We start from the raw sequence: 24,875 nt of genomic DNA on the forward strand, positions 1-24,875 counted from the left end.
TTGAAGGGGTCAAAATAGCTTAATTGAGAACTGGAATTTTTAATGTGAAAGAGTTCTAGAGGGAGAGAGAGGGAGAGACAAAGAAAGAAAGAGAGAGAGAGAGAGAGAGAGAGAGAGAGAGAGAGAGAGAGAGAGAGAGAGAGAGAGAGACAGAGGGAGAGGGAAAGGGAGAAGACTATTTCCATGAGGCTGGAAAGGACAGTTTGAGGACAGGTCATAAAGGGCTTTAAAACCTAAATAGAGAAGTTCATATTTTATGCTTGAGACAATAGGAAGCACTTGAATTTATGAGTAAGGGAGTGATGCAATCATATCTGTACTTCACAAAACCCTACTCTCCTGTGCATCATAACTTCCAATCTGTTGACTCCTCAGTTCTCTCCTAGGCCATCTCCCCAGCACTGGCCACTCTCTTTTCTTTTCCCCATCTTGCATAAACTCCACCCTGTCGTCTTCTCTTGAATCTCTAGCTCCCTTCTATTGCTGACTGTGCCCTGCTATGCCTAATCTTTGGACGACTCCCACCATCCATCCTCTTCACCATTACATACATGCTGCTAAACAAAGGTGAAGAAAATCAGGCAAGTGTCTGACGATTCACTATGAATTTATGCTACACAACCTCAACTGGGCCCTCACTGCTGCTAGGCAATCCTATTTAACAGGAAAAATACAAAGTCATTCACTGACAGCCCTCTCTTTTTCCCTTTTCCTCAATTGCTATCACTTAGGTACCTTCTAGCACTGTCTCCTCCTTCACCTCTCTCATATGAAGAGGTGGCCTCACTTCTCATCAAGGCCAATGCCTCTACATGCCCAAGGGATGCCATTCCACCCCCCCGTCCAACACACTGCCCCCCTCTGTCATCCCCACTGTCTACAAATATGCCCATGCTTCCCTCATCCTAAAGAAAATCTTCACTTGTTATTTCCTCCATTTTCCAATCCCTGCTAACTCTCATTCTATATCTTTTCTGCTATTTGTAGCTAAACTCCTTGAAAAGACCATCTACAGTAGGTGTCTACACTTCCTCTCCTTTACTCTCTTCTTAACTCCTTAAAATCCAGTGTCTACATTATCAGCATTCCACCAAAACTGCTCTCTCCAAAGTCCTCAATGATTTCTTAGTTGCCAAAGCCAATGAACCCTTTCTCAGTCCTCATTCTCCTGGACTTCTCGCTAGCCTTTCACCCTCTTCTCCTTGATAGTCTCTTTTCTCTAGGTTTTCAGGACTCCACTCTGTCCTGGTACTCCCCCCTACCTAGCTCAACTCTCCTTTTCTCTGCCCTCATGTGTGGGATCCTCATCCAGGTCACACCCTCTAACCATAGGTATCCCTCAGGCTTCTGTCCTTTGCCCCCTTCCTTTTTCTCCCTCTGTACTACTTCACTTCAAGATCTCATCAGCTGCCATGGATTCAATTACCATCTTTATGCTGATGATTCTCAAATCTATCTACCCCTGCATCAATCTCTCCATTGGCCTCCAATCTTGCATCTGCAATTCCTTTCACACATCTCAAAATGGATGTCCAGTAGACTTATTAAACTAAACATCTCTGAAATTGAAATCATTATCTCCCTTCCCATCCTACCTTCCTTAGTACCATAGAGGGCAACACCAGTCTCCAAGTCCCTTGGGCTCCCAACCTAGAAGTCATCCTATATTCCTCACCCTACCCCCCAAGAATATCCAATCTGCTGCCCAGCCCTGTAGATTTTCCCTCTGTAACATTTCTTTAGCATACCACTTTCTCTCTTCTGACACTGTCATGACTCTAGTTCAGGTCTTCATCACCTTACATCTGGACTACTAAAACAGTCTGGTAGTGTTTCAATCTGTTTCAAGTCTCTTTCCACTCCAACCCTTTCTCCATTCAGGCAGGAAAATGATTTTCCTAAAGCTTAGATTCAACTATGTCACTCCCTTACTCAATAAATTCCAGGCTCCCTACTGTCTCCAGGAGCAAATACAAAATGCTCTATTTGGCATTCAAAATGCCTCAAAACCTAGCCCCTTCTCATCTTTCCAGTCTTTTAATAAGCCCAGTTTTGGCCAGTTCAGTTTGGTATGTTGACAGTATATATAATTTGAAATGTCCAAAAAGCAGCCAGTAATACAGGAGTGACAGTGAGAAGACCAAATGTGGCAGGACATAGGGATCTGTGAGTCATCTACATTGAGATGCTAATTAAACTCATGACAACTGATGAGGTCACAATGAGAGAAAGCACAGAAAGAGAAAGGGTTCTAAGGCTAAATCATGGGTAACATACAGTTAGCAGGTGTGATAGGGATGATAACAGCTGTTTCCAAAACATGCTGCCTGTATTTCAACCATGTCCCTCATTCCCTTCCCTTGGCATCCTGGGCTCTGCCCTTTGGACCCTAAGCTCTGATTGGCAAGCTTTCTCCTCAGTTTGCCTGGAATCACTCCACCACGTCACTTTCAAACTGAGACCCATTATGTCTACTCTCTCCTCCTACACAATCTCCTTTCTGGATCTCCTTTATTTATTGTTTTCCCTCATTGGAAGATAAACTCCCCCATGTGAAGGATTATCTTTGCTTGCTTGTGTTTGTATCCTTGGAATTCAGCACAGTGTATTTAACATAGAATGAGCACTAAATAATTTATTTTTCATTTATTGATTCTTTCATCCCTCCATCCCTCCCTTCTTTTATTTCTTCTTTCCTCTCTTCTTCCCTCCCTCCCTCCTTCCTGGTGACACAGCAAAGAAGACTAACAGAGAGGTAAGAGGAGAACCAAGAGAGAATAGTGTTATAAAAACAAGAGAAGAAATGGCATTCAGGAGAAGAGAGTGATCAACTTTAACAAGTGCAGCAGTGAGGTCAAGAAGAACTGAGAGAAGGTTAACAACAGGAACTGTCATAAACCTAGGCTGGGCTCTGGAGCTGGGGTATCAGTCTGTATGAATGGGAGCTAGATAAATGTTAATGAAATCTCAGATTCCTGGATAATTGAAATATTTTGGATTAACCACCTTCTTTGTTCTCCTGCTAACTGTGAACTCCCTGAGGACAGGGGCCATACTGTACTCTGAACTGGCTCTAGTCCCAGAAGAATGCCCTGCTCATGCCAGATGCCTATTAGTCTGTCTCTTGAAGGAACAAAAAGATAACAATGCTATTTTTTTCCTTTGAAGTAGAGGTGGGTGGGGTTACCATTAAGGGCTGTGGGTATTTGGTGTATTACAAAGGGGGATTGGAAAACTGGTCTTAGAGATTATCAAACCTGTGTTTCTTTGTTAGGGCACTTTTGGCTTTCCTACACTGTCGAAGGAATTCCCAGTATTGGGACTTCAGGCTGACAGCTGGCCCTGTGTGGTGGGATTCTCACTCAATGGGAAAAGCTTGGTTCTTCTGCATATTAGAGAAAAGATGATGTAGGACAAGTGTCCCCTAATTCCTTTTACTGAGTCACCACTTAAAAGTTTTCCACCCAATTGAGATATTCAGGCTGCCAAAGTTGTTTGTCATTACCAAACTGCTGTACAAATTGTTCTGATTCTTCTCACTTCATTCTATGTCAGTTCATTCAAGTCTTCCCAGTTTGTTTGCTTGTTTTTTTCTGAATCCACCCCTTTCCATATTACTTATGGTATAGTATTATTCCATTAGTGTATGTACAACCTTTTGTTTAGTCACTTCCCAATTGATGGGCACCCTCCTGTTTTTCTTTTCTTTGTTACAACAAATAAAGTGTGCTATTATCCATCTTTTTGCACACGTGTACTTCACGTGTTTTTAAATAGAATCTCTTCAAAGCAGAGGCCACTGAGTCAAATGACATGCATGGCTTATTAAGTTTGGGGCCCAGTTCCAAACTGATCTGCAGAATTCATGGACAAAGTCACATCTCTATCAGCAGTGCAGAAGTGTGCCCACTTCCCACATCTCCTCCATTATCTGCCATTTCCTTGTGATTTCTTTGTCACTCTGAGGTCTGTGGCCAAACCCCAGAGGTGCCTTGATTAGCATCTTTCTTAGGTTCAGAGCCTTGGAGTGTTTTGGATGCTTGGGGATGGTTTCTTTTTCCTCTTCTGAGAGCTGATTGTTCATATCCTTTGGCCACTGGTCACCTGGGGAATGGCTCCTGTTGTCGAATTTTTCTATCAGTTCCCTATACATCTTGCACATTGGAATTTTATCTGAGAAATTTGCTGCAGATATTTTTCTGCTTCTGAATCCATTTCTAAGGAGGACTCACTGCTGCTTTATGATTTCCAGGTTTGACATCATACTCCCAACAATGCCCAAATTACCCACACCAAGCTCTATAAGCCTGAAATCAGACTTACATGAGTCAGCAATCTTGTTAAGGTTGCCCAAACAAGAAAACTGATCTGCTCAAAAGTCACACTGTTTTCTTGTGGTAATCTGAACTTTCAGGTGGTACTGGATTAGCCAGGATGGCAATGAGTTCTGTACCTAATATCTCCATAGAACATTCTCAAGGCCATTTAAGGATAAGACAAAGTGCTTCAATGAGATTGAGTGATCATACAATGAGACATCGCCAGAGGAATCACTCTCACTAAAAGTACTCTAAAATTTTCAGTCTTATCCACCTCAATTGTTTTATACCAGGTCTTAACATATATAAGACTGGATCCTAATTGTAGGTACACACTTTACAAACACACACACACACACACACACACATTTATATGCAAACACATATGAACACATGAAAACTACATAAATATATGTATAGAGAAATATATGCATACCCCCCCCACAAGAATAACTCTCATGACTATAGTGCTTTAGGTTTTACAAAGTGCTTTAGAAAGAAAGAGGGCAAAACTTATTGTTCTAGGAGAACATAAGCTCCTTGTGATCAGGACCTTGTTTGTTGTTTATTTCAACTCTATATGCCCTGGTGTGAAGAGTGGGGGAGAGACCCAATAGACGCTTGTTGAACTGGACTTATTCCCATTTTACAGATTAGGAAATGGAGGGTTAAATGACTTGCCAATACGCATGTAGCTGATGTGTTGAGGTTCAAACCAAGTCTTCTGATGACAGGTCTATAGCTCTGACCATGCATCATGTTGTCTTTCATGTGAAATGAGAATGAAAGGAAGAAAATGGGGAGATGGAAATAGGAAGACAGGAAAGAAGAGAAATGAAAGAGATGGTAAACAGAATGAGGGAATCGGAAAGAAAAGGGGATTGAAAAAAGAAAATGAGAAGGAAAAAGAAAAGTGCTCACAGCCTCTGAGGGCACACTAACTTAATTTTGTTTTGTTTTACTTATCTTAGGAATTCTGTTCCAGTTCAGGGAATAATCCAAAGAAGGGGCACTGAGACCGCTGGATCCCTCCTCTGATTACTGAGAGGCTCTAGAACCTTCCAAAAGTGATGATGACTGTGTGGCCAACAAGCTTTACAAAATATGAATGCTTTGGCCTTGAACAAATTCTTTTTGGGGAAAAAAACAACTGGCATGGAAAATGGTACAAAACCCACTTTAGTCTCCCACTCTTCCCATTCCATTGCTGATGGACAAAATCCTGATATCTGGATCCTGACACTTTTTGAGTCCAATTTAATAAGAAAGGGAATAGCTAGTTAGTCAAACTTTATCAATTACTGGTGCCCAAACCAATGTATTTGACTCCCACAGGAAAGACTTCTTTAGGCTTGAGAATCTGATACCTGACATTATCATGAGGAGTAGGAGGAATTCTGATTTAAATGATTCCATCTGAAAACCTCCCTGGCATGGAGGGGTAATGGCAGACAATCCACATCAATAATCCATCCCTGTTCTCCTCACCCATGACCCTTCTTGGACTTTCCCATTGGCCTGAGGTTGGGCTACAGAGGATCTGCAGGCCCTAGTTGCTTTCCTTAGCACTGAACCCGGACATGAGTGGTGTGAGAATGGTTAGGGCAGAGGCCAGGAAAGTGAAGGAGTGGAAAGAAAGACTCTTTCATGTCATCTCCCTCCCTCAGGTATGTGTTAACCGATCAAATGTTTTGGTAAAACAAATTTATGCTTCCCAGCTGAGGGGAGGGGGGGATGTTTCAGCTCAAGAAAAGTTAATCAAGTAGCCTTATGAAAATTTTGAATACACACACACACACACACGTGTGTGTGTGTGTGTGTGTGTGTGTGTGTGTGTGTGTGTATACTACTGCTCTGAAGGTATTGCTCCTTGGTTTTTAGGATCTTCTTCCCAGGAAGGCTACCACCAAATATTGAGTGAACATTAATTCCAAACAGGTACTTAATATATGAAGTGGGGGTCTGATAATGGCTCTAACTCCTTTTTGTCAGATGAACTAAGAAGGCAGCAAGTAGAGTCAAGGGTCTGAGGAATGGACACTGAGAACTGAACCTTTGGCTTTGTGAAAAGAATGAAGAGGATGCAAACTAGGTTGTCATAGAAAAAAATCTTTAAATTTTCCTTATTACCAATATCTAATTTAAAACCCACATGAGAAACTGCCTCTTTGGACACAGAAGATGGGAAGAAGGCCCCATTGGGTCTCTTCCAGATGGGCAGCAGGGATGGGCCAGAAGGCAGCCAAGACACATGCAAGGTCAACTTACTGTAGTTGTCTTTATCCGTCCTCCAGGCTGGGTGCAGGTCCAGCCAGATCTATTGATTAACAAGTCGCAGCCTTCTCCTTCTAAACAGGGAAGCATGTCACACCACTGCTTGGTTTTTATGATTCGTGCTGTGGAAAAGAAAAAAGAGATGTTGATCAGTGAGCTTTTGCACGTTAACCTGTGGCTATTTTTTTCCCACATAGACTCCTCAAACAAATTAGCAAAGTAACACTGGAGGCCTCTCCTGAAACAAGGAATCAGTGTTCAGAGAATGTTTTCTCAGGGGTTGTGCTCTGGGACATACGAAGGAAAGTGGAAAGAAGATTGGATGATAAGTGGTAGGCCCTCAATTTAAATTATTGCTGCCACTAAGCTGTGTACCCATGGGCAGGTCAACTAATCTCTGGGCCGCACCTTCCTCAGCTGCGACATAGAGGGGGTGGGCTCTGACCTTGGGGCTTTAGATCTCTGATGCTAAACCCCTTAAAATCTCTGGCCTTCAGAGATCTTTTTAGTTCATTCAATTCAAGAAATGTTTATTGAGCACCTTTCATATGCAAGTCACTGGAGATAAAAAGACAAAACCAAAATAGTCCTTCACTGTAAGGAAGTACTAAGAGATGATTTGCAAGATCCCCCGACCTTTGAATGGGTGATTCCAGTCTGCTTTCCTAACTGGTATTCCTGTATCCAATCAGCCACAACTCAAAATTTTCCTTCACACTGCTGCCCAAAGGTAAAAGGGATTAGACCTGTGACCTGTTAGTATAGAGAACTCCTGGAATAAGGAATCCCCCTTGCAAATTCAGATTACCATCTTCTCTGCCATTTCTAATCTTAGAGAGGAAAGAAAAACATGTTCAAATGGCCCAGAATATTCATTTGTTTATTACTATTTTCATAAAACCCTGAAAGGTTTCATAATATGTGAGGGACAAGATTGGAATCCAGGTATTCCCATCTTTGAAATCAGCTTTCTATCCATTCGATGCTGTTATTGTTGTTTGACTAAAAATGTCATTTTCAGTCATGTCTGCCTTTTCATGACTTCATTTGGGGTATCCTTGGCAAAGATACTGGAGTGGTTTGCCATTTCCTTCTACAGCTTATTTTATGGATAAGAAAACTGAGGTAAACAGGGTTAAGTGACTTGCCAATGCTCACACAGCTAGTAAGTGTCTGAGGCCAGATTTGAACTCAGGAAGAGGAGTCCTCCTGACTTCAGGCCTTATATTCTACCTACTGTGCCACCTATACCTTGTGTTTTTTTTTTCTACCCAGATATTCCCTTAGTAAATTCTGCCTCTCACCAGTCATCTGTCTTCTCCCTGCCTCTATACACACTAGATTTTCTCTCTCCCACTAGCCTGGAAGGGTAAGGGCTGTGTGTTGTAGATATGTCAGAGGAATGGAAGAAAAAGGCAGAAGAATAGAGAGTGCTGGCATGGGCTAGGGCCACTTCTGAGATTCAAAAGAGAACCATGTACATGTAGCAAAGACTGAAACATCCTGGGCCACTTTCATTGCCTGGGGAGACTGGGCAGTGTTTGAGCTGAGGGAAAAGAAGAGGGATTAAGGGGGGGGTGGAGCCAAGGTGGTGGAGTAAAAGCAGTGACTTGCTTGAGCTCTCCCAAAAATCCCTCCAAATACCTGTAAAAAATGCTTCTAAACAAATTCAAGAGTAGCAGAACCCACAAAAAGAGAGAGTGAAACAAATTTCCAGCCCAAGACAACCTGGATGGTTGATTGGAAAATCTGTTATGCCAAGCTGGGAGAGGAGCGCAGTTCAGCGTGGGCACACAGGCAAAGACGGGACCTGGAGCAGGCTTCAGGGGACTGAATCAAGGGGAGCTGTGGTAGTTTTCAGACTTCTCAACCCACAAATGCCAAAGATGACTTAGAAGGTCAGTAGGAAAGTTCTGTCAGACCTGTGTGAGAGAGGAGTGAGGTCTAGCCCCAGTCCTGGTACAGCCTAGGAATGGCAGCTGCTTCCAGAGCTCTTGGCCCACAGATGGAGGGGATATCGAGTGGCTGATCAGAAGGGGATTACTGGTGCTGAGGCAGGATTATCTTGCTTTGCCTGTGCTTGAATCTGGGTTGCAGTCCTGGTCGGCAGTCCTGGGGCTAGGAGGAGTGTTGGCATGGTGGAACTTATGGCATTGGTGGACAGGGAATGTTCCTCATGGTTCCAAGTCATAAAAGAGTACTTGTGGTCACTCATGGACCAGAGCACAGACCAGGAAAGGAGTAAACACCTTGCCTTTGATCATACCACCTTGGAAGAACTGAAAATGTATAGGTCCCTAAAAGTAACTCTGAAAGCAGCTGCATAAAACCCCTGAAGCTTCAGATAGTACACCCTCCACACTGGAAACAGACCCCTGCCTTAACAAAGAGTTAAGTAATTGGCTGGGAACATGAGTAAACTGTGCAAAAAAGTCAGACCATAGCATCTTTCTTTGGTGACAAATAGGATCAAAACATACAACCAGAAGAAGACAACAAAGTCAAAGCTCCTACATCCAAAGCCTCTAAGAAACATATGAATCAGTCCTAGGCCATGGAAGAGCTAAAACAGGATTTTGAAAAGCAAGTAAGAAAAGTAGAGGGGGAAAAAAACTGGGAAGAGAAATGAGAGTGATGCAAGAAAATGATGAAAAACAAGTCAACAGCTTGTTAAAGAAGACCAAAAAAATACTGAAGAAAATAACACCTTAAAAAATAGACTAACCCAAATGGCAAAAGAGACACAAAAATCCAATGAGGAGAAAAATGCCTTAAACGTGGAATTGGCCAAATGGAAAAAGAAGTTCAAAAACTCACTGAAGAAAACAATTCCTTAAAAATTAGAATGGAGAAAATAGATGGTAATGACTTTATGAGAAATCAAGAAATTATAAAACAAAACCAAAAAAACAAACAAACAAAAAAGAAGACAATGTGAAATATCTCCTTGGAAAAATAAGTGACCTGGAAAATAGATCCAGGAGAGATCATTTAAAAATTGTAAAAACCCATGATTAAAAAATTAAAAAAAAGAGCATAGACATCATCTTTCAAGAAATTATCAGGGGAAACTGCCCTGATATTTCAGAACCAGAGGGTAAAATAGAAATTGAAAGAATCCACCACTCACCTCCTGAAAGAGATCCCCAAAGGAAAACTCCTAGGAATATTATAGCCAAATTCCAGAGTTCCCAGGTCAAGGAGAAAATATTGCAAGCAACCAGAAAGAAATCAAATATTGTGGAAACACAATCAGGATAACACAAGATTTAGCAGCTTCTACATTAAGGGATCAGAGGGCTTGGAATACGATATTTCAGAGGTCAAAGAACTAGGATTAAAACCAAGAATCATCTACCCAGCAAAACTGGGTATAATCCTTTGAGGGAAAAATTAATTTTCAATGAGATAGAAGACTTTCAAGAATTCTTGATGAAAAGACTAGAGCTGAATAGAAAATTTGACTTTCAATACAAGATCCTAGAAAAGCATGAAAAGGCAAACAGGAAAGAGAAATCATAAGAGACTTATTGAAGTTGAACTGTTTACATTTCTACATGGAAAGATAATATTTGTAACTAATGAGACCTTTCTCAGTATTAGAGTAGTTGGAGGGAATATTTATATATAGACAGAGGGCACAGGGTGAGTTGAATATGAAGGGATGATATCTAAAAAAAATAAAATTAAGGGGTGAGAGAGGATTGTACAGGGAGAACGGGAAAGGTAGAATGGGGTAAATTATCTTACATAAAAGAGGGAAGAAAAAGCTTTTACTATAGAGGGGAAGAAAGGGGAGGTGAGAGGGAATGAATGAATCCCATTCTCATCAGATTTGGCTTAAGAAGGGAATAACATACACAGTCAATTGGGTATGGATGGAAATCTATCTTACTCTACAGGAAAATGGGGGGAGGGGATAAGACAGGGGAGGATGATAGAAGGGAAGGGAAGATTGGGGGAGGGTGTAATCAGTAGCAAACATTTCTAAGGAGGGACAGGGTCAAAAAAGAGAATAGAATAAATGGGGGTGGGATAGGATGAAAGGAAATATAGTTAGTTTTTCACAACATGGCTATTATGGAAATGTTTTGCATGACTGTACATGTATAACCTGTATCAAGTTGCTTGCCCTCTTGAGGGTGGGTGGGCAGGTTAGAAGGGAGAGAATTTGGAACCCAAAGTTTTAAAAACAAAAGTTAAAAATTGTTTTTACATGCACCTGGGAAATAAAATATACAGGCAATGGGGTATAGAAATCTATCCTGCCCTATAGGAAAATAGAAGGGGAAGGGGATAAAAGAAGGGAGGGGTGACAGAAGGGAGGGAAGTTCAGGGGAAGGGATATTCATTGTGTTGGCGTGAGGGGAAGGGAGAGATGGGGAGACAATTTGGAACTCAAAATCTCGTGGAAGTGAATGTTGAAAACAAAAAAAATAAATATATTAATTTACAAAAACAAATGAGGAGAGAGAAGGTTGGTGAGAACACAGCCTTTTTATTTTACTTCAGTTTTCCAAACACCATGTTTTCCAAAGTCAGTCACATATTTCACTCTTCCTTTCTACACATCTTTTTTATTTTGGCATCTCATGAAACATAGTACTGAGGAGCTGGAATGGACATTCAATTTCATCCTTCTCATATTATAAGTGGGAAGGCTGAAGCTCAGAATGGCCAAAAGTATGTCCAGGGTCCCAGGGTGAGTCAGTCCTAGGGGGAGTCCCAGGTTCTTTCTACTCAATAAGACATGTCCTATAGTAAGTATTTCAATGCCCAGGAATCCTGTAGTAGAGATATTCTTAAATATGGAACTTCCTTCTGAGGCAGTGTGATGAAACACAAAGAACTTGTGTTTGGATCATCGGTTTAGACCGAGATGGAACTTAGAGGAAACAAGTTAACTTCTCTCCTTATTTACAAATAAGGAAACTAAGGCAAAGAGTGACTTGGTCCACAATATCAAAGCTAGTAAGGCAAGATTTGAACTCAGGTATAGCAGATTCCACCATTCACTGCACCATTTCAGAAGAACTGGAACCAGATGAACTTAAAATGCTGAATGAAATAGAAATAAATATGCACATATTAATATACACAGAGATACAGATACAAATGGAGATATAGCCAGGGAAGGAATTGGTTTCATTTGACTGGATACATTACTAGGATGATTTTCTTTCTCTTTTTTATTTTCAGTTGTTCAGTTGGGGGTGGAGGTGTTTGGGAGGGAGGGGAAAATGCTTATTTATTGCAAAAAAAAAAGAAAAATGGGGACCACAATTTTTGAAACCTCCCAGGATTATGAGGAAGCACTTTGTGAAACCTTCTAGCTCTTCAAAATTGGAAATTTCTGTAGTTACTCATGATTTTTTTTCTTGAAAAACAAAACCAAATGAGGCAACAGGAAGACTTTTTTTAAAGGCAATAAGGTCTGGACAAGAGGGAAAACTGATGTACTTCATCTCCATGTTATTTTAGTAGCAGAATAAAGCTAAATAAGAGTTTGAATAACTTTGCCTGCTCTATGAGAAGACTGAAGTACCCACAGACCAAAGATGGCAGCTTTAAGAAGAATGAGGACAATGAGCCCTCCATCCCAGGATCAAGTAGGGTCTGAAGAGAAGGGGAACAGAAGGGCTATGAGATCAGGTTGGAGGGCTTCACTCTAAGGTCACGGAGAAGGACCAAATTCCAGAAAAAGCTAGAATTACTTATAGCTCTCAGTCCCTTTGCTGCTGCCAGTGTGAACTTGAGGCTGTCTAACCTAGGCTATGCCTGCATTCAAGCTTTCACTGTTAGCCCCCTCTGACTGGCTCCTGGCTGCTGCTTGCAATATCACTTCCCTGTGAAAGAAATGGTCCTCTCTAAGCAGTGGCAGTTACTCAAGAGCCAAGTTTGACTGGGACACAGGGGGGTGCAAGGGAGTCCTGCTAAAGAAGGTTGGAAAGGAATGAGGGATGAGGTGGCAAGCTGGATTGTGCTGGGACTGAAATGGCAGCCTGTGGAGTTTACATTGTGAGGCAATGGTGAGCACCTGAAGGACATTGAATGAGGGTAGGAGTGATGGTGACAAACCTGTGCATTCAGAAGGTTAAGGTGACATGGAGCATGGATTTGAAATGGAAATAGACTAGGGGAAGACAGACCCTTCAAACACCCATCCATTCAACAAACACAATTATTAAGCATCTGCAATGTGCAAGGCCTTATCCTCAGTATTAGGTATAAAGATGTATATATGAAGGGAAGGAAGGACACGGATACTTTGTAAGCATTTATTATGTGCCAGATACTATGCTAAGTGATTTACACATGGCTCATTTAATCCTCACAGCAGCCCTGTGGGAGGTAGGTGCTATTATTATCCTCATTTTGTAGTTGAAGAAACCAAGGCAGACAGAGGTTAAGTGACTTGCCCAGGGTAACGCATCTAGAATGTATCTGAGGTATTAGAACTCGTGAATTCCTGGCTGCAGACCCAATGCTATACCCCCCCATGCCACCTAAAAGTGGCAGAGACCATTAACTCAATGCACTTAGCATTTATGAAATATCTCTAATGTGCCAGTTGATGTTGAAGAGACAAAAGACAGAGAGGGAGTAGCAGAAGTGCTCCAGACAAAGGGCTATGGGAAATCTGGGCATATGGAAATCCAGTGGTCTAGGTTCAATGGGGATGACAGCAGGAGGGAATAACATGGGGCATAGCTGGGTCCTTTTCATGGAAATCTTCTTGCCTGTGTGCTCTAGGGCAATGAACAATGATTGAACATTCATTTCTTCTGATGCATACAAAGGGAAAACACAAGGTCCTTCGAATGGAAAATAAATTCCCTCCTCAATTCTTGCTCCACTTTTGGAGCTATTCATTGGTCAAAGGCAGTTTGTCAATGGTAGAGTTGGCCAAGCTTCTTGAGGCCAGGGCAGAGGCTGCATCTTCCTCATCTGTGTCCCCACCCCACCCAAAAGCACTGAAAAAAAGCCCTCTACAATAAAGTACTCTACAGAAAGCCCTTACAATAAATATTTGTTGATACAATTGGGAAATGGAATTATAAATATCAACCCCCACACCCATCAATTTCATCTGTTTCTGAAGATTGTTTCCTTTGACCTCTGACTTGGTTACTCATTGGCTGATCTCTCTTGTAGTTCCTTTGCTTGGACATTCATTATTCATTCAGAAAGATGCCAGCAGATGTTTCCCTCAGTCCAAATGTATCATTTTGGGTGGCAGTAAAAAAAAAAAAGGAAAGAAAGCCTTGCTCAACATTAATAAATATAAAAAATTTAAACCCATGAAAAAGATTCAGAATTAAAATAGATAAACTCACAAATCCCTGGAAATCCTATTTGCAGTGGCTGAGAAAGGAATTTTATAAATAAGCAAAAAGGATTTGACTGTAGCATCCACCTCCTCAGGATCCAGAAAAGAGGAAATGAAGAGGTAGGAGCTTGCTTTACAGAGTCGTGTGATGGATGCCCATTCTAGGGAAGAATTCAGGACACAAATGGATGGGCTGGCTAACACAAATGGATGGGCTGGCCAAGCACAGACTCTATTGGTTAAAAGGCGGTGGTGCTGACAGGATGCCACCTGGGTCACAGGGATTTCATAACCAGCCATAGTGTGTCTTCAGAGAAGTGATTTGTTGGGCTGGCCCAGTGGCCTCAGGCATTAATCTCCTTTACTGCTCAATGAGGTACAATCACAGTCTGGGACTGTCTTTTAGGGCAGATACAAGTACTTGGACAAAGCCCAAAGAGAAAATCGGAAATAGGGCTAATTCACAGAGGGCTGGATGAACTTAATTACAGGCAAATGCATCATTGCACAGAAGGCAACAAAGGGATTCTAGGGCAGGAGCTCCAGAGGAAATCCTCAGAATAAATGACTACATACCAGAAAGAATACTGGAAATGAAGCTGAAGGACATGGGTTTGAATTCCACATCTGCAACATACTTCTTGGGTCACCTTGAGTAAGAAACTTATACTCTCTGAACCTCAGTTTTTTTATCTGCAAAATGGGAGGGATGGATTGGAGAGTCCCTAAAAGTACCTTCTAGCTCCAAGTCTGTTAGGTGGACCATCCTTTTAGATCTTTCTTATTCATTCTGCAGAATCCAGTAGAATGTAAGCTCCTTGAGAACAGGGACACTTTTTAAAAACATGTCCTTTTATTTTGAGTGCTTAGAACAATACTACATACCTAGTAGGTACATAATAAATGCTAGTTGAATTGAGCCATGAGATTTTTTTTTAACCAGTAAGATACATCAGAAGCTACATAGTCCAAATCTGTCATTTTATAGATGAGTATCCATTCATTCAACAACAACAAAAATCTAGAACACTGACTATGGGCAAAGTTCCTACTCTCTTGAAGCTCGGAGGCTATTTATAGTGGAAGGAAATCAATCACCAAACATTTAATTTAAGCACCCTACAATGTATCAGTTTCTGTTGTAGGATGTAGACAAAAGTGGCCTTCCCTGTGTTCAGGGAATCTAGCTGGAAGAGAAACTTTTGGACTCTTTTCGCTCACGGTACATTTATCAGTACCTCTCATGTGCTAAGCACCACACTACAGAGAGACATAAGTATGTTGAAGGCATCTTTGCCCTTTGTAGATACTAGTCTAGTTGCAGAGATAAACCATGCATTAGTTAATCAATTAATTCAACATTTATTAGGCACTATCTGTATATGAAACATCGGGCTTTCTAAGGTGGAATAAAATGACAGGAATAATTAGTTTTTAACCTTGACCAAAAAAGTTACTTTCTTTGGGGGTTGAGGGGAAGTGAGGCATGAACACAGATGAGGAAATGGACACTGAAGTGATGAGGGACATGACTTTCAAAATGGAGGGAGTAGAAAGGTTTCACAGAGAGACTGGTATGTGAGCTGGACTCTGAGAAGCTGAGAAGATTGGAGATTGTTCTAGGCACAGCAAGCAGCTAGGTTAAGCAAATTCATAGGACACGGCAGATGGCTTTCTTTCACTCACTCACTAAACATTTACCAAGAATGTATCAGGTGTAAGTTCTTACGATGGGCACTCTTGGGGAGTGTGGAAGAGCTTAAGACATTGGATTTTAATTGGGGAGGCACTATTTTCATTCATCTGTCCATCTACTCATCAGTATTGGTAGCCCACATAACAACTTGGCTTGGGTCACTGGTGCTGGGAAATACACATATCAATCAGACACAGTCTCTGCCCTGCAAGGGTTTCCAACCTTGGGAGGGTAGGCAGTGTCAAGAACACAAATACACGTAATCTAAGTTAAGTAATAATAATTAGTAATAAAGAAATGCTAAGCCAAGCAAAAAAAAAAAAGGGCTAATGACCATGAGAAGGAATTAGGGAGTTTCTTCACTTGATCCTTATACAGCAGCTCTGTGTCCTGGAAATTCCACATGAGTCTATGGTATGACATGGCTGTGCCCAAAAGGAATGGGATCTTAGATCGCACTAGGAGCGGCTGAGCTGCCCAGTGGAGGTGCTGGTTCCTCCAGATAACAATGACTTTGCACACAAGACTTCACACAGAAAAGGCCTGGGATTCCCTAAGTCACTTACTATTTAGATAGTACTCTACATACACACAAGTGATATATTAACATTGTTGTTGTTGTTGTTGTAGTTGTTGTCACTAATACATGTTTGTGGGGCTCTATTTCACCCTCCGAGAGCCTGAGACATATGAGGACACCAGCCATTTCTCACCTTTGTACAGCATCTTGCTTATAACAATCAGTACCTCAGCCCATAGCAGGTGTGGAGAGCAGAGGACCTGAGGTCCGGAACACCTGAATTTAAATCCTTCTTCCAATACGTACTTAACCTTTTTGTCTCAGTTTCCTTATCTGTAAGATGGAGATAAGAATAGTACTCACCTCCCAGGGATGAGGATAAAACGCTATAATATTTGTATATTGCTTTGTAAACATTAAAGTTCTATATCAAATGCTAGCAATTTTCACTGTTATTATTAGGAATAACAATACCAACTATTGAATTAATAATAACAATCCATACAGTAGTATAGCTGTATGACTATTGACAAGCCCCTCATTTTTTTTTTTGGCTAGGCAGTGGGGTTCAGTGACTTGCCCAGGGTCACATGGCTAGTAAGTGTTTTGTGTCTGAGGCTGGATTTGAACTCGGGTCCTCCAGAATCCAGGGCTGGTGTTCTTTCCACTGTGCCACCTAGCTGCCCCCCCCCCCGATTTTTTCTAAACTTGTTTCCTCATTTATCAAATAGGGTCCATAATCCCTGCCTTCCCTTGCTCATGGGGCATGCAGATGGGCCAATGGGAAGGATAAATGAGAATGCTGCTTTGTAACCGCAAAGAGCTTTGCATTTGGGAGGGGCTGGCCATCAAAGGGACCAGGGCTGCCCTCTGTGCCTTGGGGCTGGGGTTGGATCAGTGGACACACAATGCTTTTCTGTTCACTCCTCTCCTGGCTTCCATCTCTCACCAGCTGTGCCCTCCCACCCAGAGGCCATGCCCCCTTCCTGCTTAATCCACCCGAGTCTCAGCCTGGAGCCACACAATGCCTATCGACAAAAGGGCCTTGTCAGCCCCAGAGTTATAGCTTTAGTTCCCATCCGCTCTCTGGGGAAATGCCTTTCTCCTCCATTCCAGTTTTCAGGAAAGAGGCCATTAGGGTGAGGAAATGCCTCTAGTGACCACAAGAAGGAGCAAATGAGAGCAGCCTGGGAGCTCCTTGATAAGCACCTGACTTCCAGGGCCTATTGGCAATGCTTGGTACCTCTTTGGCACAGAATCTTAGTGCAGCAATCTTGCAGAGTCCTTGCTAACAATAGGCAGAAAGCACAGCACCAGATATTTGGAGGTAAAGGTGAGCTTAGGTAAGTGCCCTAGTGCAAACCTCTCCTCTTACTGATGAGGAAACTGAGTCTCAGAGTGGGGAAGTGGCTCACCCCAGGGAACTGTACAGTAAGCTGCAAAGCCAAGACTTCAAACTCAGTCCCTGGACTGAAATAAGCCCCCTGTCCCTGCTATGGACCAGGGCAATTAAAGTGCTAGGCTGGCCTACTGAGCTCTAGGCTTTTTACGTAGCTTGCTGGGCCTTGCCCAGGGTCACACGAGGAGTAAGCATTGGAGGCTGGATCTGAATTCAGGATTTCCTGACTTCAGGCTCAGACCTCTCTCCCTGTGCCACCAGCTGCTTCACATAAAGACAATATTAAGATGGGGATTAGACATACAGACATCATTAGGTGATTTTTTTAAAAAATAAGTTTATTTTGATTTATTAACAATCACTTCCATAAGCTTTTCAGTTTTAATTTTTTCTCCCCTTCCCTGCACACCTCCCTCCCCAAGACAGCACACAATCTGACAGAGGCTGCACATATACATTCCTGGAACCACCAGAAAGAGGAAACAAAACACAACAGAAGAAAAAATAGCAAACAGTCTGCTTTGATCTGCATTCAAGCTCCACAGTTCTTTCTCTGGGTGTGGGCAGCATTTTCCATCATGAGGCCTTTGGGGATGTCTTAGATCCTTGCGTTGCTGAGAAGGGCTGAGCCTATCACTGTTAGTCATCACACAACGTGGCTCTTAAATTCAGTGACGTTCTTACAACACTTTGAGTAGACGAAGCCCTGTATAAACATTTGTTTCATTTCATCCCTGCAAATACCTGATGAGTTATCCAGTACTGCTATCTCCATTTTACAGAGGTGAAAGTTGAGGCCCAGAGAGGGAAAGTGACTTGCCTAGGGTCACATGGTAAATGGGTAAAAAAGCCAAAGCCTGAATTCAAGTCTCCTGACACCAAGACGATGAGGTCTTTCTTAGTGCTACGTGATGATGAGGTCTCCAGCCTTCCGAGATGCCTCTATCTCACTTCCTAAGAAGGGAAATGTATGTGTGTGTGTGTGTGCGTGTACACACGTGTTTGAACATAGTGCCTATGTATATATACACATGTGTGCATGTAAACACACACATGTATATGCAATCATCATGTCACATGCATTAATAAAATAGAAAAGGATAGAGTTAATAACCTCTGTTTGCCTTAATCCACTGGAGCAGGGAATGGCAAACCACTCCAGTATCTTTGCCAAGAAAACCCTATGGACAGTAAGGTTCACGGAGTCATAAAGAGTTAGACATGACTGAAAAGCTGAACAACAAGAAGCATTAATAAAGTGAATATACACTATAAAAATTATAAACCCAACAAACAAACCCAACAGAAAAGAGAAAATCTTGAAAATTATAAGATAAAGAACTTAGAAACAAACAACAAAAAAACTATAGAAAAGATAAAAAACAAAAGCTGGTTCTTTGAAAAGATTAATAAAATGGGCATACCTCTGACCCACGTGATTTAAAGAAATGGGTAGAAGATGCAGTCCGCTAGATTATGTTGCCTTTAGAATGGAAAGCCATTAGAATATTACAATAGAGAGGTACACTCGTTTAAAGTATCTGTGAACCCACAGATTAATTATGGACAGACAGTGGAAAGAGACCTGGCTTCAACTCCAAGGCCCTGAGTTCAAATTTTACCCTGGGAGTTTATGGCCTATATGAAACTTGATAAGCTATTGGATTTCCCAGAGCCACTTTCTTCATCTGAAGAAGTGGCTGGACTGGACAGCTGTTGAGGTTCCTTTGGGCTTTAGAGCTGGAATCCCTGTGTGTGTGTGTGTGTGTGTGTGTGTGTGTGTGTGAGAGAGAGAGAGAGAGAGAGAGAGAGAGAGAGAGAGAGAGAGAGAGAGAGATCTTCAGAATAATGAAGGAGCAGCCCATTATTGGAGTCCTCCACCCATGACACTGCCAGCTCCTAGCTCCTCCCCTCTGATCTTTCATCAGATTGGTCACCCTTGGAGTGGAGAAAAGAGAGCCTGGGTGCCAGTGCCCAGAGCTTAGCAATTGCCAACATGATGGAAGAGCTTTCCTCCCTCTGGGCATTTCCAAGTACTCAGAGAGCCTCCAACATCAGCACAAGAGGGGAAACCGCTTGGAAGTCATGGGGAATTGTCCCATGCTCCTCTTATCCCCAACCTGGAACCTCCTGACTCCTGAACACCATGGCCCTGACCCCAAGAAACTAGGGAAGGACTCTTATCTCACCTAGGACAGAGTTGTGCCGGGACAGTAACCAATAACCCGCCTAGAGCTCTTGGCAGTCGGTACAACCTTCCTGTCCAAGAGATCCTGGACCCTGCCTTCATGACCCAAGCAGCAATTCTCTTTACAGGCCAGTCAGAGGCCTGCACAGATAAAAGAGGTGCTACCTAGACAATGAGACCTAAGGCTGTCTCTTCTTCCTTCCCAGAAGGAATCAGTCAGCATGATGTAGGGAAAATGGGAAAAATGAATTCCTTTCTGCCAGCAGCCCAGACTTCAATACCATACGGGAATACTTTAAGAAAAAGGTACAGAGGGACCATTTTAGTTCATTTACCTTGATAAGGGAATGATTCAAAAATCATGTTGGAAGGGCTCCTCTAGCCCTAACCCTTCAGACTCTGACCTCAACACTGCACACAAAGTGCCTTAGCTCACCTCAGGTAACTGGAGTACTGCAGGAGGTCTGAAGGAGAAAAGGCTGGCCTCCCTTTCAGCAATATCAGTTGAAAAATTCTTATGTATGAAACAGATGAAGTCTAGGGATATTTCTTGTACTTGGCTTTCTGAAGTCCTGCCTCACAATCTATTGAATAGCACCTTCACCTGGAGATTTCATTCATTGATCTACTGATTGATTGATTGATAGATTCATTCACCAATCACTTCATAAGTTTGGCTTCCAGTATTTGAACATCATGGCCACCATCCCCAAATGTGCTCTGGTTTCTCAATGTGTCCTAAAATGACAGAAACCACATCCTACTTTGCTTGAACTTCATTCTGTGGTTTAGCAAAGTGAAGCACAGGATCCTAAGATTTAGGGCAGGAAAACCCCTTACAGATCATTTACTCCAACCCACTCAGGTTACAGAGGAGGAAACCAAATCCCAGAATGGTTCAGTGACTTACTCAAAAACATCTAAGTCCAAAGGGGCAGGGATCTGACGTTGGGTTTTCCAACTCCAAATTCAGGGAACTTGCCACCAGATTACCCTGCTTTTCCTAATAGTGAAAGACTCCAAGGAGTGTGTGACTGTCAAAGCCCCTGCTATTGTGTTTATTAGTGGGGGCATGGCCATGTTCCCAGGTCCTGAGGCCTAATCTCTGATTCATCTCGGACTCTTCTCTCTACCTCATCACCATTTCCAACCAACCCCAAGTCCTTTTAGGTGTACCTACATGCAGGGCTGTCATCCCCATGTCCTCCTCTCTGTCCACACAGGCCAGCTGAGGCCCCTTCCTCTCTGGCGTAAAACCCTTTAATACCCTGCTACCTGGATCATAGCATTGGATTTAGAATCCTTAGGGATCAGAGAACCATAGATTTAGAATGGGAGGGGCTCAGAAGCAATTTAGCCAGCCCTCTCATTTTACAGATGAGGAAACTGAGGCACAGGATGGTTAAGCAATTTGTGATGAGAGGCAGAATCTGAACACAACTCATTTGACTCCAAAGCCAGTGGGCGGTACCACATTGCCTCAGTGATCTAGTCCAATTCACTGCTTTTCATATGAAGAAACTGAGCTCCAGATAAGTGAATTAAAAGGAGAAGGGGGAAGGTGAAGGAAATATGCATTTATAGAAAGCTGACCATGAGCCAGGCACTGAGCCAAGTGGTCACAATTATCTTATTTGATCCTCACAACAACCTTGGGGTGTAGGTACTATTATGACTCTTATTCTACATTTGAGGAAACTGAGACAAACAGAGATCAGATGAATTGCCCAGAGTCATGTAGCTAGTAAGTATCTGAGACTGGATTTGAAGGGATTTTTCTCCAAGGTCCAAAGAATAGTAAGTAGAGACATGATTTGATCCCAGAGCATCAGACTCCAAATGGAGTGACCTTCCCATTGGACCACACTACCTCTCTGGTCTCTTTGCCTCCAGTGTCTCCTCCTTCAAATAGGTCTACACACTTACAACCCTAATGGGCAATTCTGATGATGTCACTCTCTAGCTCCAAAAGCCTTTATAGCAGCTCACTTTTCCTTAAGAGAGCAAATCAAATATCTCTTTCAGAACAGCATTCCAGTGACTTGCCAAGCTGGTTCCCACTATATTCTCCTTTGAGTCACAATCAGTGCCATTCTCCTCAGGTTTTCTGTTCCCTCCCAGCATCAGAACAACTATTTGCCTTTCCCTAAAACCCTCTTGCTCTTTCCATGCTCCGGGACCTGCTCTTCCCATTCTCCACCATAAACATCCCTGCCTATTGAAATGCTTCCCTTCCTTCTAAGCCTCACTCAGGTACCATACTTTCCTCCAAGCCTTCCTCAATCTCCCTCCTTTCTTTAAATGAAATACTGGATTTCTCATCCCTCTGTTTAGATCTCTTCAGTGTACTTCAATTAAAATCATAAACCTGTTGAAATCCCCCGTTAGATTGCAAGCCCATTGAAGGCCAGGGCCCAGGTCTCACAATATCATTATTTCCACAGTGCTGATCCCAGGGCCTTACACAGACAAAAGAGATATTCTATGAATGCTGACCAGACTGAACTTAACAAATAGGCTTTAGAGCTGGAAGAGACTTCAGAAGTCCCCTAGTCTGGGCCCATCATTTCCCAGGACAAGGAGTGAGAAGCTAAGCTCCAGAAGGATGAAGAAGCCTGCAGAGCTAGTGGGTGGCAGAGCTGAGATGCAACTGCAGGTCCTCTAATGCCACTGAAACACCTGATGGAAAGGAATAAAGGAATCCATCAGACCGGCTCCCTGCCCTCCTGGAGCTTATGGCCTATGGAGGCTCAGGAAAAGGGAAGGCACACCAGAGCTGTTGGCATCTCTACCATGCAAGGGCTTCCAATTTGCTGTTTGTTTGTTTGTTTTTTCCCACGACATTTGGATTCTACCAAATGAGTAAGCAGTGAGTGCTTAGACAGCCACAGAGCTTCTATAAAGGGGTAAGTTTCACTTGACAGGAATGAACTCTGATGGTCATTTTTCTCCAGTGGTATTTGTAGGAGATTCTCAAAGCATAGACCATTTCCTGTGACTTCAACAAAAAACCAGAGAAAAGAGTCTCATCCCATGTATCAGAAACCAGACAGGTTCAACATGGAGTCCTTCATTTGTTACCAATGGCAGCTATAATTGACAAAGAAATGGAGGTCACTTGGCACCATGAATTCAGAGTTTTCAGTCTAAGTTCATTTTGATTTTGCCTCATTTTAACATCCAATTCTGCTGATGACATTTGCTGATGAATTAATCAAGCAAGTATAGGCTACAGGTGAGCTGGCTGAGCATAGGTTGAAAAAACATCATAGGGCAGAGGGCTGTAGTGGACCCTATACTCAGTATGGGTCAATAGTGTGACATGGGAGCCGAAAGAGTGCATGAAATAGTATGCTACTTAAAGAAAAGCAAAGTGTCCAGAACGAAGCAGGAATGATGGATAGGAGAGGATTGATTGTCCCCTTGTACTTAATAATGTATTTGTTAAGTTCCTACTGGAGTAGCAATCAGCAGTGAGTTAGACTAGATACCCTCTAAGGGTCCTTTCTGCCCTGGGACTTTATGATCCTAGGAACCAAGTCATTTCTCACACCTCTTGGAGGGCAGTGAGGGCTGTTTGTTTGTCTTTTAGTTTTTGTTTTATCATGAACACTTTGTATACAATATAGTTCCTGTTACATATTTAATAAGTACTGGTTGGATTGCCTTGGACAGATGCATGGACCTGCTCACAGCTGTTGTTCCAAACGGAGATGTGTACTCCCTGTCTCCCTTTTACGCTGACAGAGACTTCTCCATCTTCCCTGACACCTCTTGGAGACCAGTTGAGCACACACACAATCTGTACTCTGAAAGGAGGGGCCTGGCTCCTCCTCTGTTCTCAACATCTCAATGATGAGGCTCATGTTGATAAAAATCACTTAAGCCATAAAATTTCTCTCTGAAGAAAACAGACATTATTACTCAGGGAAGCCATTAACTCATGGCTTTGTTAAGGAATGTTCAAAACAGAGTCCCTTACCTCCCTTCATGAATATAAATTCTCAACATAAAACCCATCCCCAGGCTTGATCCCATCTCCCTTACAGGCAGATAGGGAGCCTGCATTGTCAGCAGCACTGAGTTCCTTGGGTGTGGGGGCAGCAAACATAACATGGGGGCAATTAGGCAGAAGTAATGGAGTGTAACTTGCAGGGGCCCCGTGTGTGTGTGTGTGTGTGTGTGTGTGTGTGTGTGTGTGTGTGTGTGTGTGTGTGAGAGAGAGAGAGAGAGAGAGAGAGAGAGAGAGAGAGAGAGAGAGAGAGGGAGGGGGGAGGGGAGGAGAGAGAGCTTTTAAAAAAAAAAAACAAGCATCCCTAGCATCAGCCAAAATGCCTGGAAGGAGAGGCAAGCCAGATAATGGCATAGAAAGCCCCATGAGCCAGGAATCAGAAGACCTGAGTGAAGTCCCAGCTATGCTCTTCAAAAATCTTATGACCTTATATGAGCTAATTTTACCCTTTGGGCCTGAGTTTCCTACTCTGTAAACTGAGGGAAGTTGGACTGGCTGATTTCTAAGGTCCCTTCTCCTCTGAATTTACAACCCTATGACTGAATGCCAATCACATTTAAACTGGGCGTGGGCTCAGTGGGGACTGTATAGAATTAGAGTTTTTGAAGTGAATGACCAAAGAAGCCATCAGGTAGAATCCCCTCACTTTATAAATCAGTGAATCAATGAACAAGCAGGCACACGAAGATCAGGAAACTGAGGCCCAGCAAGGTGCCATTACTAAGATTACACTGCCACTAAGTGGCAGGAACAGGACTGAAACCTCAGGCTTTTTTTTCCCTTGCAATACAGTCAATCATGACCTGAACAGCTGAGCCCAGGCAGGGGGAAGCAGGTGGGGGACTGAGGAGTCTTTTCTTGAGGCACAGGGGTCACAAGACCCTCCCCCCCAGCCTTATCTTCAGTATGAAAAATACACCACAATCCTTACTAGTGGTATCAGGATTATGATGAAATGTGAGATCACGTCCTCTGAGAAGCTCAGACTGATGTTATAGTGCAGAGAGAAAATTCATTTCATCTCAGTCAGAAGGAAAGAGATGTCGATATTCAGTTCACTTGTCACGATTTTTGGGGTCTAATTGAATTTACAGTTTAGGGGAGGTATGACACCAATGACTTCTAATTCTTATGCTT

The 24,875-nt window shown here is 42.6% G+C and overlaps 1 protein-coding gene across 4 annotated transcripts in view; it reads right to left on the minus strand.

The window, feature by feature from the left end:
- The window catches only part of TAFA5 (TAFA chemokine like family member 5), a 573,238-nt gene that overhangs the window by 71,961 nt on the left and 476,402 nt on the right, over positions 1-24,875 (minus strand). For 2 of the 4 annotated variants that reach the window (XM_020982951.2, XM_078148086.1), the window contains exon 3: positions 6,588-6,715. In XM_020982951.2, the coding sequence (XP_020838610.1) occupies positions 6,588-6,715 (128 nt within the window). Of the gene's footprint in view, positions 1-6,578; positions 6,716-24,875 lie in introns of those variants that run through there. The other 2 variants (XM_020982952.2, XM_078148088.1) reach the window with 1 other exon arrangement.

This window comes from Phascolarctos cinereus, unplaced genomic scaffold, assembly GCF_003287225.1.
Source record: "Phascolarctos cinereus isolate Bilbo 61053 unplaced genomic scaffold, phaCin_HiC Scaffold_1;HRSCAF=81, whole genome shotgun sequence".
In the NCBI taxonomy this organism is placed as follows: Eukaryota; Metazoa; Chordata; class Mammalia; order Diprotodontia; family Phascolarctidae; genus Phascolarctos; species Phascolarctos cinereus.